General features: G+C 44.8%; 1 protein-coding gene across 1 annotated transcript in view; it reads right to left on the bottom strand.

Moving 5' to 3' along the window:
• The window catches only part of LOC122551956 (sterol 26-hydroxylase, mitochondrial-like), a 54,226-nt gene that overhangs the window by 34,469 nt on the left and 5,683 nt on the right, over positions 1 to 14,074 (bottom strand). Inside the window, exons 3-5 of the mRNA XM_043694527.1 lie at positions 11,889 to 12,088; positions 10,469 to 10,666; positions 794 to 954 (exon numbers count right to left, since the gene is read on the bottom strand). Coding sequence (XP_043550462.1) covers positions 794 to 954; positions 10,469 to 10,666; positions 11,889 to 12,088 — 559 coding nt within the window. The remainder of the gene's footprint in view (positions 1 to 793; positions 955 to 10,468; positions 10,667 to 11,888; positions 12,089 to 14,074) is intronic.

The following is a 14,074-nucleotide window of genomic DNA, read 5'->3' as shown; positions in this document are numbered from 1 at the left end:
AATGAGCTGCCAGAGGAAGTGGTGGAGGCTGGTACAATTACAGTATTTAAGAGGCATTTGGATGGGTATATGAATAGGAAGGGTTTGGAGGGATATGGGCCGGGTGCTGGCAGGTGGGACTAGATTGGGTTGGGATATCTGGTCGGCATGGACGGGTTGGACTGAAGGGTCTGTTTCCATGCTGTACATCTCTATGACTCTATGTCTCTATACCTCTGCCCAGCTCATTTGGGATAAGCAACAGTAGTGCTTTTTTAAAAATGTGTTCGCAGGATATGGGCATCACTGACTAGGTCAGCATTTATTGCCCAGAGAGCAGTTTGGAATCAATCCCATTGCTGGGTCTAGAGTCACATGTAGGCCAGACCAGGTAAGGATGGCAGTTTCCTTCCCGAAAGGACATCAGTGTCCCCGATCGGTGTTTACAATTGACAATGGATTCAAGGCCATCATTAGACCTTTTATTTGCTTCTAGATCCACCATCTGCCTTTGTGGAATTTGAACCCGGCTCCCCTGAACATTACCTGGATTTCCAGTTTACTGGTCTTGAGATAATTTCATTCGGCTATTAGTGCCCCATGCGGAAGGAGGAGAGGAACGAGAGATTTCTCAATTCTGAAGCAGGTAAATGCACAGCAACCAGGGGTGGATTGATGAGCAAGAGGCCAGCAGTGGAGGGCACAGGGGTCCATTCACTAACTCCATATGCAATCCTATTTCCAACCATTCACTGAGATTCCACATCACAGCCCACTCCCAGGGAACAACCGAAATGTTCTGATGATCACTGACCGTGTCCACTCCACCCAAAAGGAGTTCAGTAAGGCTGCTGTACATCTCAGACTGGTTCATCTCACTGGTCAGCAGGTGGGTCAGATACTGCCCCTCCACTGAGTGCCCAGCCTCCATCAGTTCTCGAATCTGCACTATCTTCTTGTCCACAGCTTTCCTCGCTGGCGAGAAAAAAAGCAGAAGACACAATCAGAAATATTCCTTCTGCTTTCATGAAATGTGGGCATCACTGGGCAAGGCCAGCATTTATTGCCCATCCCTAATTGCCCTTGAGCTGAGTTTCCTCATGACTAGTCGACAGGGGCTGTTAAGCGTCAACCACAACAGAAACAGAAATTGCTGGAAAAACTCTGGAAGCATCTGTGGGGAGAGAGAGAGAGAGAGAGAGAGACAGAGTTCAAGTTCGGGTCCGGTGATCCCTGCTTCAGAACAGAACTTTTCTCTGCACAGATGTTTTTTGTTAATTCACTCACAAGATGAGGGTGTAACTGGCTAAGCCATCCCTAATTGCCCAGGGGGCAGTTAAGAGTCAACCACACATTGTCTGGAGTCACATGTAGACCAGACTGGGTAAGGATGGCAGATTCCCTTCCCTAAAGGACACTAGTGACCCAGATGGGTTTTTCTAACAATCGACAATGGAATCACAGTCATCATCAGACTCTTACTTCCAGATTTTACTGAGTTCAAATTACACCATCTGCCATGGCAGGACCTGGGGCCCCAGAACATTTACCTGGGGGTTTCTGGATTAACAGTCCCACAATAATACCACTAGGCCACAGCCTCTCCCACTACCAGTTGCTACAGATCTGTTTTTGTATCAGATTTCCAGCATCCACAATTCTTCGTTTTCAGTTTATCCAGTCGGATTCAGTTAAAAATCACACAGCACCAGGTTATAGTCCAACAGTTTAATTGGAAGCACTAGCTGTGGCAGGATTCAAGCACATTGTTGTAGTCTGGAGTCACCTATAGGCCAGGCCAGGGAAGAGATGGCAGATTGCTGTTACTGAAGGACATTAGTAAATTACATAGGCAGTCCCCACGTTGTGGATTAGTGGTGCTGGAAGAGCACAGCAGTTCAGGCAGCATCCAGGGAGCAGCAAAATCGACGTTTCGGGCAAAAGCCCTTCATCAGGAATAAAGGCAGTGAGCCTGAAGCGTAAGCTAGGGGAGTCCCCATGTTGTGAAGGAGTTCTGTTTGCAAGTCGATTTATACACAATGCAGGATATAAAGGCACAGTTCATAAGTGCAGGAAATGTTCTGTGTTAAATCTCTGAAATTACACCTTTCTATATCTTTTTAAATATGAATCAATGATAGCTGATACAGTCATCATCATTAGCTCTCAAGACATATTAGGGGAATTGAAATTCCAACGGCTGCTATGGCAGTAGTTGAATCCATTCCCCGTACAGTATTAGACTAAGCCAGACCAGTTCCATACCCACTGAGCCACCATCTTCTGTTCTCCAAACATCCTGTTTGTCTACTTTGGATTCCAGCATCTGGAGATTTTTTTTGTCTCGAAACATCTCCAATAGCGAGCACACACTCCTCAGTTCATAGAATATAGAACATTACAGCGCAGCGCAGTACAGGCCCTCGATGTTGCGCCGACCTGTGAAACCAATCTGAAGCCCATCTAACCTACACTATTCCATTCTCATCCATATGTTTATCCAATAACCATTGAAATGCCCTGAAAGTTGGCGAGTTTACTAAAGTTGCAGGCAGGGCATTCCATGCCTCTACTACTCTCTGAGTAAAGACCTATCTCTGACATCTGTCCTATATCTATCAACCCTCAACTTAAATCCACGTCCCCGCGTGCTCGCCATCACTATCTGAGGAAACATGGTTCTCACTGTCCACCATATGGTTGTCTTGGGCCCTCTGATTATTTTATATGTCTCAACTAAATCACCTCTCAACCTTCTTCTCTCTAACAAAAACAGCCTGAGGTCCCTCAGCCTTTCCTCATAAGACCTTCCCTCCATACCAGCAACATCCTAGTAAATCTCCTCTGCGCCCTTTTCAAAGCTTCCCCACCCTTCCTACAATGTGGTGACCAGAACTGTACGTAATACTCCAAGTGCGGCCGCACCAGAGTTTTGTACAGCTGCAATACGACCTCCTGGCTCCGAAACTCAATCTCTCTACCAATAAAAGCTAACACACCATATGCTTTCTTAACAATCTTATCAACCTGGATGGCAACTTTCAGGGATCTATGTACATGGACACCGAGATCTCTCTGCTCATCTACCCTACCAAGAATCTTACCATTAGCCCAATACTCTGCATTCCTGTCGCTCCTTCCAAAGTGAATCACCTCACACTTTTCCACATTAAACTCCATTTGCCACCTCTCAGCCCAGCTCTGCAGCTTATCTATGGCCCTCTGTAACCTACAACATCCTTCAGCACTATCCTCAACTCCACTGACCTTAATGTCATCTGCAAATTTATTAACCCAGCCTTCTACGCCCTCATACAGGTCATTTATAAAAATGACAAACAGCAGTGGCCCCAAAACAGATCCTTGCGGTTCCACACTAGGAACTGAACTCCAGGATGAACACTTCCCATTAACTATCAACCTCTGTCTTCTCGCCAATTTCTGATCCAAACCACTCAATCCCATGCCTCTATATTTGTACAATAGCCTACCGTGGGGAACCTTATCAAGCACCTTACTGAAGTCCATATACACCACATCAACCGCTTTACCCTCATCCACCTGTTTGGTCACCTTCTCAAGAACTCAATAAGGTTTGTGAGGCACGACATACCCTTCACAAACCGTGTTGACTATCTCTAATCAACTTATTCTTTTCTAGATGATTATAAATCCTATCTCTTGTAAACCTCTCCAACACTTTACCCACAACTGAAGTAAGGCTCACTGGTCTACAATTACCAGGGTTGTCTCCACTCTCCTTGATCAAGGGGCAACATTTGCTATCCTCCAGTGTTCTAGTACTATGCCTGTTGACAATGATGACATGAAGATCAAAGCCAAAGGCTCTGCAATCTCCTCCCTGGCTTCCCAGAGAATCCCAGGATAAATCCCATCTGGCCCAGGGGACTTATCTACTTTCACACTTTTCAGAATTATTAACACCTCGCCCTTGTGAACCTCAATCCTGCCTAGTCTAGTCGCCTGTACCTCAGTATTCTCCTTGACAACATTATCTTTTTCCAATGTGAATACAGAGAAAAAATATTCATTTAGCGCTTCTCTTATCTCCTTGAACTCCATGCACAACTTTCCATACTGTCCTTGACTGGCCCTAACCTTACTATAATCATGCTTTTATCCCTAATATACCCATAGAAAGCATTAGGGTTTATCCTGATCCTATCCGCCAATGACTTCTCATGTCCCCTCCTGGCTCTTCTTAGCTCTTTCTTTAGGTCTTTCCTGGCTAACTTGTAACTTTCAAGCACCCTAACTGAGCCTTCATGTCTCATCCTAACATAAGCCATCTTCTTCCTCATGACAAGAGATTCAACTTCTCTCGCTCGACCATTTCCTCCCTGCCTGACAGGTACATACTTATCAAGGACATGCAGTAGCTATTCCTTGAATAATCTCCACATTTCAATGGCGCCCATCTCCTGCAGTTTCCTTCCCCATCCTATGCATCCTAAATCTTGCCTAATCACATCGTAATCACCTTTCCCCAGCTGCAGCTCTTGCCCTCTGGTGTATATACCTATCCCTTTGCATCGCTAAAGTAAACATAACTGAATTGTGGTCACTATCACCAAAGTGCTCACCTACCTCCAAATTTAACACCTAACTGGGTTCATTACCCAATACCAAATCCAAAGTGGCCTCGTCCCTTGTTGGCCTGTCTACATACTGTGTCAGGAAACCCTCCTGCACACATTGGACAAAAACTGACCCATCTAAAGTACTCGAACTATTGTATTTCCAGTCAATATTTGAAAAGTTAAAGTCTCCCTTAACATTTGCCCTTTTACTCTCGCTCCTGTCGAGAATCATCTTTGCTATCCTTTCCTCTACAGCCCTGGAACAATTCGGAGGCCGATAGAAAACTCCCAACAGGGTGACCTCTCCTTTCCTGTTTCTAAACTCAGTTCACACTACCCCAGTAGATGAGTCCTCAAACGTCCTTTCTGCCACCGTAATACTGTCCTTGACCAACAATGCCACACCTCCCCCTCTTTTACCATCTTCTCTGTTCTAACTGAAACATCTAAATCCTGGAACCTGCAACAACCATTCCTGTCCCTGCTCTATCCATTTCTCTGAAATGGCCACAACATCAAAGTCCCAGGTACCAACCCATGCTGCAAGTTCACCCACCTTATTTTGGATGCTCCTGGCATTGAAGTAGAGACACTTAAAACCAACTTCCTGCTTACCAATGCCTTCTTGCCACCTTGAAACCTTATTTCTGACCTCACTACTCTCAACCTCCTGGACATTGGAAATACAATTTAGGCTCCCACCCCTCTGCTGAATTAGTTTAAACCCTCCCGAAGAGCATTCAGAAACATTCCCCCCAGGATATTGGTATTCACTTCAACCACTAGCTGTATTCATGTTTGTGTGAGTGGACAGATGAATATAAGTGATAAGGTTTCGATCTGAAACGTTGATTTTCCTGCTCCTCGGATGCTGCCTGACCTGCTGTGCTCTTCCACCTCCACATCTATTGACAGTGATGAAATTGTTTGTTAGAAAACATCACAGATACCAATACAGATGAAAGTAGGACCAGTAGAGTGGTAGAATCCCTACAGTGTGGAAACAGGCCCTTCAGCCCAACAAGTCCACACCGACCCTCTGAGGTGTATCCCACCCAAATCTACTCCCCTACGCTATAACTCTACATTTACCCCTGACTAATGCACCTAACCTACACATCTCTGGACACTATGAGCAATTTAGCATGGCTGATTCACCTAACCTGCACATCTTTGGTTTGTGGGAGGATTTCCACGCAGACACAGGGAGAATGTGCAAACTCCACACAGGCAGTCGCCCGAGGGTGGAATTGAACCCAACCTTTCCCTGCATTTCCCAAGGCTAATCCACCTAGGTTACTCATCCCTGGACATTATTGGGTGATTTAGCTTGGCCAACCTACCTAACCTGCACATCTTTAGACTGTGGGAGGAAATCCACACAGACACAGGGAAAATGTGCAAATGCCACATAGATAGTCACCTGACGCTGGAATTGAAGCCAGGTCCCTGGTGCTGTGAGGCAGCAGTGTTAACCACTGAGTCACCGTGCCATCCAGTATTCTGGTAAATCTCACAACTAGCTGTGGAGACGAATTTAAATTAATTAATGATTGGAAGGGTGTGCATGAGAGAAAATCTGGAAAGTCAAAGAGAAAGGATAAGGCAATAGTACAAGGCAGTGACATGGGTAACAATACCCTGAGGGAGACAGAAAGGGACAGAACATACAAACGTAGGTGTGAACTAGTAAGTCAGGGAAAATAGCTTTACACTAACTAAGGGGAAGGAGGTTTAGGGGTGAAAGAAGATTTACAAAGGTAAAAGTTTAGGTAAAGTGGTCTTGTCTGGATGTGTCACTACCTGGTATGGTAACTGTACCATTCAAGATCGGAGATGGGGTGAACTCGGCCCAGACAATCACAGAGGCCAACCTCCCATCTATAGAATCCACCTACCAGGCCCACTGTCAAGGAAAGGCCGCCAGCATTCTCAAAGATCCATCCCACCCTGGCAATGTTTTTCTACAACCTCTACCATCGGGGAGAAGGTACAGAAGCCTGAACACACGCACCAGCCGGTTTCGTAACGTTTTCTACCCTAATGTTGTTAGAATACTGAATGGACTCACAAACTCTTAACATTCACCTGTATCTGTGTTTTTGTTTTTGCTGCTGTTTACCTATTATTTACTATCTATGTGACTTAACTCTGTGATCCGCCTGTATTGCTCACAAGACAAAGCTTTTAACTGTGCCTCGGGACACGTGACAATAAATTCAATTAAATTGCAGATAAAGTCAAGCTGAATGGTACAGGAAGAGAGTTTAACATGATCAGTGCAGCACAGAGTGAGACTGAAATAAAAGCAGAAATGCTGGAACAACTCAGCAGGTCTGTCAGCACGTGTGGAGAGAGAAAAACAGAATTCAATATTCTTCTAAAGAGCCACATTTCAGATCTCCAGCATCATATTGTTAGAAAATAAGTAACATCCACAATACCCTAAATGAACTAGTAACACAAAATGAGATGAATGCTTCAGATCCAATTGCCATCACAGAGACCTGGTTATAATGTGTCCGAGGTTGCTAAATAAACATTGAAAAGACAAGCTGAATGTAACAAGCTGAAGGTAGCCCTGATAATTAAGTATGATGTCAAGTTACATAAGTGAGAAATGATCTTGGCTTAGGATGTAAGGAAGTATTAACAATATGGATGGAGATTAGGAAAAGCAACTGGCCCTCTAACTTTAGTTATACTCCTGGACACAACATTGAACAAGGCAGTAAAATAAAACATTTGCAGATGTTGGAAATCTAAAACAAAAAGAGAAATTCCTGGAGAAACAGCAGGTCTGCAGTGTCTATGGAGAGAAGTTCCAGCTCAGCACTGTCCCCATGAGCGGTCTTACTGGCCAATCTCCCTTCCCATCTATTCACTCCACCCTCCCCTCTGACCTATCACCTCCATCCCCACCCCCATTCACCTATTGTACTCTTTGCTACCTTCCCCCATCCTCCACTCTGACCTATCCCTGCTCCTCGGATGCTGCCTGACCTGCTGTGCTTTTCCAGCACCACTCTAATCTAGACTCTGTGGAGAGAAAGCAGAGTTAATGTTTCAAGTCCAACAATCCTTCTTCAGAACAAGGGTCTCTGGACCTTAAACATTAGCTTTGCTTTCTCTCCACAGATGCTGCCAGACTTGCTAAATTTCTCCATTGAACAAGACATTATCAGAGCTTGTACCAAAGGTAATGTATTAGTAAAGGGAACAGCTAATGTTCAAAAACTCTGCACAGGTAAAATTGGCGAGGGTGGTGGAAGATAACTTTGTAGAATTCATAGCAGCAGAGAGGAAACCCTTTGGCCCATCATGGCTGTACTGTTAAGTTTCCTGCAACAATATATTGTCAACAAGGCAAGAATAAAGCTATTTTAGATAGAGTGTTGTGTAATAATTAGCAACCTCATAGTAAACCTCCACTAGGAAATACTAGATTAGATTAGATTAGATTCCCTACAGTATGGAAACAGGCCCTTTGGCCCAACTAGTCCACACCGACACTCCGAAGAGTAACCCACCCAGACCCATTCCCCTAGCCTATGTTTACCTCAGCTAACATACCTATCACTACGGGCAATTTAGCTTGGCCAATTCACCTAACCTACACATCTTTTGGATTGTGGGAGGAAACCGAGCACCCGGAGGAAACCCACGCAGACATGGGGAGAATGTGCAAACCCACGCAGACACGGGGAGAATGTGCAAACTCCACACAGACAGACGCCCGAAGCTTGAATTGAACCCGGGTCCCTGGCGCTGTGAGGCAGCAGTGCTAACCACTGAGCAACCGTGCCACCCCTAAATAGTCTTCATAACACAAAGTAATACCACATTAAGATTGAAATTTTCATATTTCAGTCACAAACAAAAATGGTAAATGAACCATATTGTCAGTATGGAGGGGAGATTGGAAAACAAACTTTAGGTATGGAAATAAATAAAGAGTGGGAAGCATTTGAAAAAACAATTTAAAATATTCCACACAAATACATTCCATTAAAAGGCAAAAGTTCAGCAAGAAAGATATATTTGTTACGTATTCAGGTTTGCATTAAATTAATGTAGAGATTTTAAAGTTGCAAAGAATAGTGGTAAACCTGAGGATTGGGAATATTTTAGAAACCAGTGAAGGGCTATCAAAGGTTGATAAAAAGGGAAATTTACAGAATATGAGAGTAACTGGTGAGATTAATTTAAACAGATGATGAGGTTGCAGTCAGAGCAACCATAGAGGTTGGTTCTGGTTATAGATGTTGGGGGTCAATTCTGTGCAGTTGGATAATTGAGAATGAGCATGTGCTGTCATCAGCTCAGCACTGTCCTCATGACCTGTCCTACCTGTCAACCTCCCTTCCCATCTATCCGCCCCACCCTCCCCTCTGACCTATCACTTCCATCCCCACCCCCATTCACCCATTGTACTCTTTGCTACCTTCCCCCACGGGCTTTTGCCCAAAACATTGATTTTCCTGCTCCTCGGATGCTGACTGACCTGCTGTGCTTTTCCAGCACCACTCTGATCTAAACATGTGCTGCCATTAGTTTGTTGGTGTCTGCAAACAGACCTGGAGCAACATCACCCCCAAGACAATGCACTTGAGATATTAGAACAAGTAGTCCCCAGCTGGGTCAAAGAGATCGGTTTTAAGGAGCATATTAAAAAGCAGAGTGAGGTGGCAAGGTTAACAGAGGGAATGCAAGAGCTTACAGCCCAGGCAGCCAGAGGGACAGTTGCATTGTGATTAATTTCAGTTACATCACTCTGTAAATTTTTGCTATAAATTCTGTGTGTTAGGATCGAGCCCTCCACAACCACCTGATGAAGGAGCGTCGCTCCGAAAGCTAGTGTGCTTCCAATTAAACCTGTTGGACCATAACCTGGTGTTGTATGGTTTTTAACAGTCTCGAGGGCAGAGGAGAGGAACACAAGGAGTGTTAACTGAGCCTGAGGCAGTAGGAAATGGCAGGGACGCTTGTGTTTATAAATAGAGGCATTGAATGTAAAAGCAAGGAAGTGATGCCACATTTTTGGTCAGGCCACGTTTGGAGCAGCGTGTTCAGATCTGGGCACTTTATTTAAGGAAGGATGGTAAAGCCCTGGAGAGAGTACAAAGGGGATTTCCTGGAATGATCCCAGTAAAGAAGGACTTGAGATACAGGGAAAGATCAGAGAGATTGGGCTTATTCTCCTTGGAGCAGAGAAGATCATGATGACCTTAGAAAGGTGTTCAAAATGATGAACAGTTTTGACAGAGTAAAGAAGGGTATTCTATTTCCACTAGTCGGTATGTCAGTAACTAGGGGTCACACTTTCAAGATTGTCAGCAAGAACTCGGAGTGAGGTAGAGTCATAGAGTCATAGAGATGTACAGCACGGAAACAGACCCTTCGGTCCAACCCGTCCATGCCGACCAGATATCCCAACCCAATCTAGTCCCACCTGCCAGCACCCGGCCCATATCCCTCCAAACCCTTCCTATTGATATACCCATCCAAATGCCTCTTAAATGTTGCAATTGTACCAGCCTCCACCACATCCTCTAGCAGCTCATTCCATACACTTACCACCCTCTGAGGAGAAACTCCTTTCCTCGGAGAGCGTTGCTAGGATTTGGAATGCGCTGCCTGGGAGAGTGGGGAAGGCTTCAATAGAGAAAGCTTTTGAGGGGGTTACAGAGAATGGGACTAGCTGGGAGGTTAGCTCTTTCAGGCGCTGGTACAGACTCGATGGTTTGAACGGCCTCCTTTGGCCCTTTAAAATGCTATGACTAGACCATGAGGGTTATGAAAATGAGGGTATGAGTTTTAAAATGAGATATTTCTGCATCTGATGTCACCAACAATGGATTTCTGAGATGCAAAGAGATTCCTCGTACCAAAGTCAAACATGTCATCCCAGGCCTGAAGGTACTGCTTCCAAAATGGCAGCCAGTTCCTTGTCCACCTTGGTAAATATTCGCAGTAGACCAGCGAACGGAACATTGTTGTGACAGCAGCGATGAATTTCTGTGTTTCTTCTGGAATCTTCTCCTGCAGACAGCCCATGCGGATCTCAAGCAAGATGGCAGCAATCGCTGTTCAACAAGAGAAGCATCACTATTAGCTCTCACCAAGAACCAGCCACTGCCTCACTAGATAGTTGATTAAATTGACACATTACCTTACATTAAAGAGAGGGGGAACACCCAACAAACAACCCATTAAGACATAGGAGCAGAAGTAGGCCATTCAGCCCATTTAGTCTGCTCTTTCATTCAGCGCTTTGATGTCTGATCTGATAATCCTCAACTCCATTTTCCTGCCATTCCCCAGAACTCTTGATTCCCTTCGAACTCAGAATATTAGATTGGGACCTTTGTGTCCATTACCCATATGCCAGTCGCCTGAGGCGGGAATTGAACCCGGGTCTCTGGCGCTGTGAGGCAGCAGTGCTAACCACTGTGCCACCCACAGTGGATGTAGGTTTGTTCGCTGAGCTGGAAGGTTCATTTCCAGACATTTCATTACCCTACTAGGTAACATCTTCAGTGGGCCTCAGGCGAAGCAATACTGAAAATTCCTGCTTTCTATTTATGTGTTTGGGTTTCTTTGGGTTGGTGATGTCATTTCCTGTGGTGATGTTATTTCCTGTGGTGAAGTCACTTCCTGTTCCTTTTCTTACACTGTAACAAACACTACATTGGACAAAAAAAAGGCAGAAAACTAGCCACCAGGATACATAAACATCAACTAGCCACAAAACGACATGACCCTCTCTCACTAGTATCCTCACATATGGAGGAGGAAGAACACCACTTTGACTGGGACAACACATCCATTCTAGGACAGGCTAAACAAAGACACGCACGAGAATTCCTAGAAGCATGGCATTCCAACCGGAACTCTATCAACAAACACAAAGGCTAGACCTCATCTACCACCCCCTGAGAAAAGGAAGAGGAAGTGACTTCTCCACAGGAAATAATATCACCGCAGGAAATGACATCACAAACCCAAAGAAACCCAAACATATAAATAGAAAGCAGGAATTTTCAGCATTGCTTCGTCTGAGGCCCAGTGAAGATGTTACCTAGGAGGGTAACAAAACGTCTGGTAATGAACCTTCCAGCTCAGCGAACAATCCTACATCCACTATCATCCCAATCACTCAGGATGTAAACTATCAACAAGATAGTTTCTCCCTGCCCTGAAAATAACTCAGTTGGATTCGTGGGAAAACAGCCCCTAGCCTCATTCCACCCTCCCCCAACCTGCCCCTAACAACATCACGGTCTGATAACCCAGCAGTGGCCTCACCTTCAAAGGTGTACTTCTGCAGTTCCGTTGTAATGTTGTGCACCGTGACCCCAGATTCACTCGCCAAGCGCAGTCTCTGGATTCGGTCAATAAAATCAGTTAACACCTCATTGATAACGCCCTGATACAGCAGAGCATCCTGTGGCTTCAGCATCTTTTCATTGAGCAAGGTCCGCAGTCTGTACCATTCCTCACCCTCCCTGAGGGGGCGAAAGACCAGGGAGACTTAAGGAGATCATTGATTGGTTCACAGCTGCTTCTTAACATGATGGAATCAACAAAGCATTACAACACGTTATGGTCATTAAGTATATTCAAGGCTGTGACAGCCAGATATTTAATCAGGAAGGGGAATCAAAGGGTTAGGGGGAAAAGGCAGGAAAGTGGAGTTGAGGATTATCAGGTGTACCGTGACCTGAGCTGATAGCTCAGTGGTTAGCACTACTGCCTCACAGCATCAGGGACCTGGGTTCGATTCCAGCCTCAGGCAACTGTCTGTGGGGAGTTTGCACATTCTCTTTGTGGGTTTCCTCCGGGTACTCTGGTTTCCTCCCACAGTCCAAAGGTGTGCATGTTAGGTTGATTGGCCATGGGATAATTGTCTGTGATGTGCAGGCTTGGTGGATTAACCATGGGAAATGCAGGGATAGGGTAGAAGGTGGGTGGGATGCTCTTCAGAGGGTCGGTATGGACTTGATGGTCCAAATGGCCTGCGTCCACACTGTAGGGATTCTATGATCTCATTGAATGGTAGAGCAGATTCAATGGGCTGAATGGTCTTGCTCTGCTTCCATCCCTTATGGTCTTATTTAGGTGCAATGTTGCTCTTTGCAAATTAAAATTTTAATAAACCTGATCAATTTTTAAATGACAGGACGAGGATATCACTGTCCAGGCCAGTATTTATTGCCAATTATCCAGAGGGCGGTTAAGAGTTAACCACATTGGTTGTGGGTCTGGAGTCACGTGTAGGCCAGACCAGGTAAGGATGGCGGTTTCCTTCCCTAACGGGCATTAGTGACCCAGATAGGCTTTTCCGACAATTGACAATGGATTCATGGTCATCATTAGACTCTTAATCTCAAATTGTTATTGAATTCAAATTCCATCATCTGCTGGGGTGGGTCCCCAGAACATTCCCTGGGTTTTTAAGATGATAGTACTAGACCATAACCTCTTCAGAGAAAAAGATTCACAAATCGCTAAAAGTGGGGACACAAGTTAGTAAGATAGAAAAAAAAAATCAGCAAATTAAGGACTGGGCTTTAACCTGATGTAGAATCTTGTTTAGACCAGACTCAGAGTTATTCTGCACAGCTCTGGATTCCATGGTATAAAAGGATCACCGAGACACTGGAAACGTTATTAAAAGGTATGAACTCTTAGAAAGACTGAAGAGGTTGGAACTCTGATCTGATAGACATCTTTAAACTTCTCAAGGTGTTTAATTGAGTGAAAGCGGGGAGAATGTTTCCGTTTGAGGGAGAGCCCTGAAACAGAGAGCAGTAAATGTAAGTTAGTCACAAATAAAATCCAGTGTGAAAGTCAGGAGTCACACATTTAGTCAGAAAGTAAAGAAAATTCATGACTACAAAATGATCACATTAAATAGCACAGATGTATTTAAGAGGGAGTTAGAGCTAAAAAAAAAGATGTATTTTAAAAGATGTATTTAGAGCTAAAAAAGATGTAAAATATAAGTACTGTATTTTGGAGTAAGAATTTCATTATAACCATCACTTATTTGCAGTTGAAGACCTATACCCTGCTCATTTGGAGGTTTGATTATTCTAAAACCCATTATTCCAGAATCAGAAAATAGTTCCGACCCAGAGAGAGATTGTTACGCCTGCCGTCTCTGTGCTCGCTCTGTGCAACAGAACAAATGTAGTTCCCTCTCCCCAGCCACGGCCTTGAAAAACATCACCTTTCTATTGTGGTGGTTATTACAACACCTTTCTGAAATCTGTCATTGAACCTCCCTCCCCCCACACTCTCCAGACCCTAACCCCTCGAGTGAACCTCCCTCCTCCCCCACACTCTCAGACAGTACACTCCAGACTCTAACACCTCGAGTGAACCTCCCCCTCCCCCCACACTCTCAGACAGTACACTCCAGACCCTAACCCCTCGAGTGAACCTCCCTCCTCCCCCACACTCTCAGACAGTACACTCCAGACCCTAAC

Source organism: Chiloscyllium plagiosum, chromosome 7 (genome assembly GCF_004010195.1).
Source record: "Chiloscyllium plagiosum isolate BGI_BamShark_2017 chromosome 7, ASM401019v2, whole genome shotgun sequence".
NCBI lineage: Eukaryota > Metazoa > Chordata > Chondrichthyes > Orectolobiformes > Hemiscylliidae > Chiloscyllium > Chiloscyllium plagiosum.
Note: the sequence above shows the minus strand (reverse complement) of the source record. Positions and strands in the feature narration are given on the sequence as shown.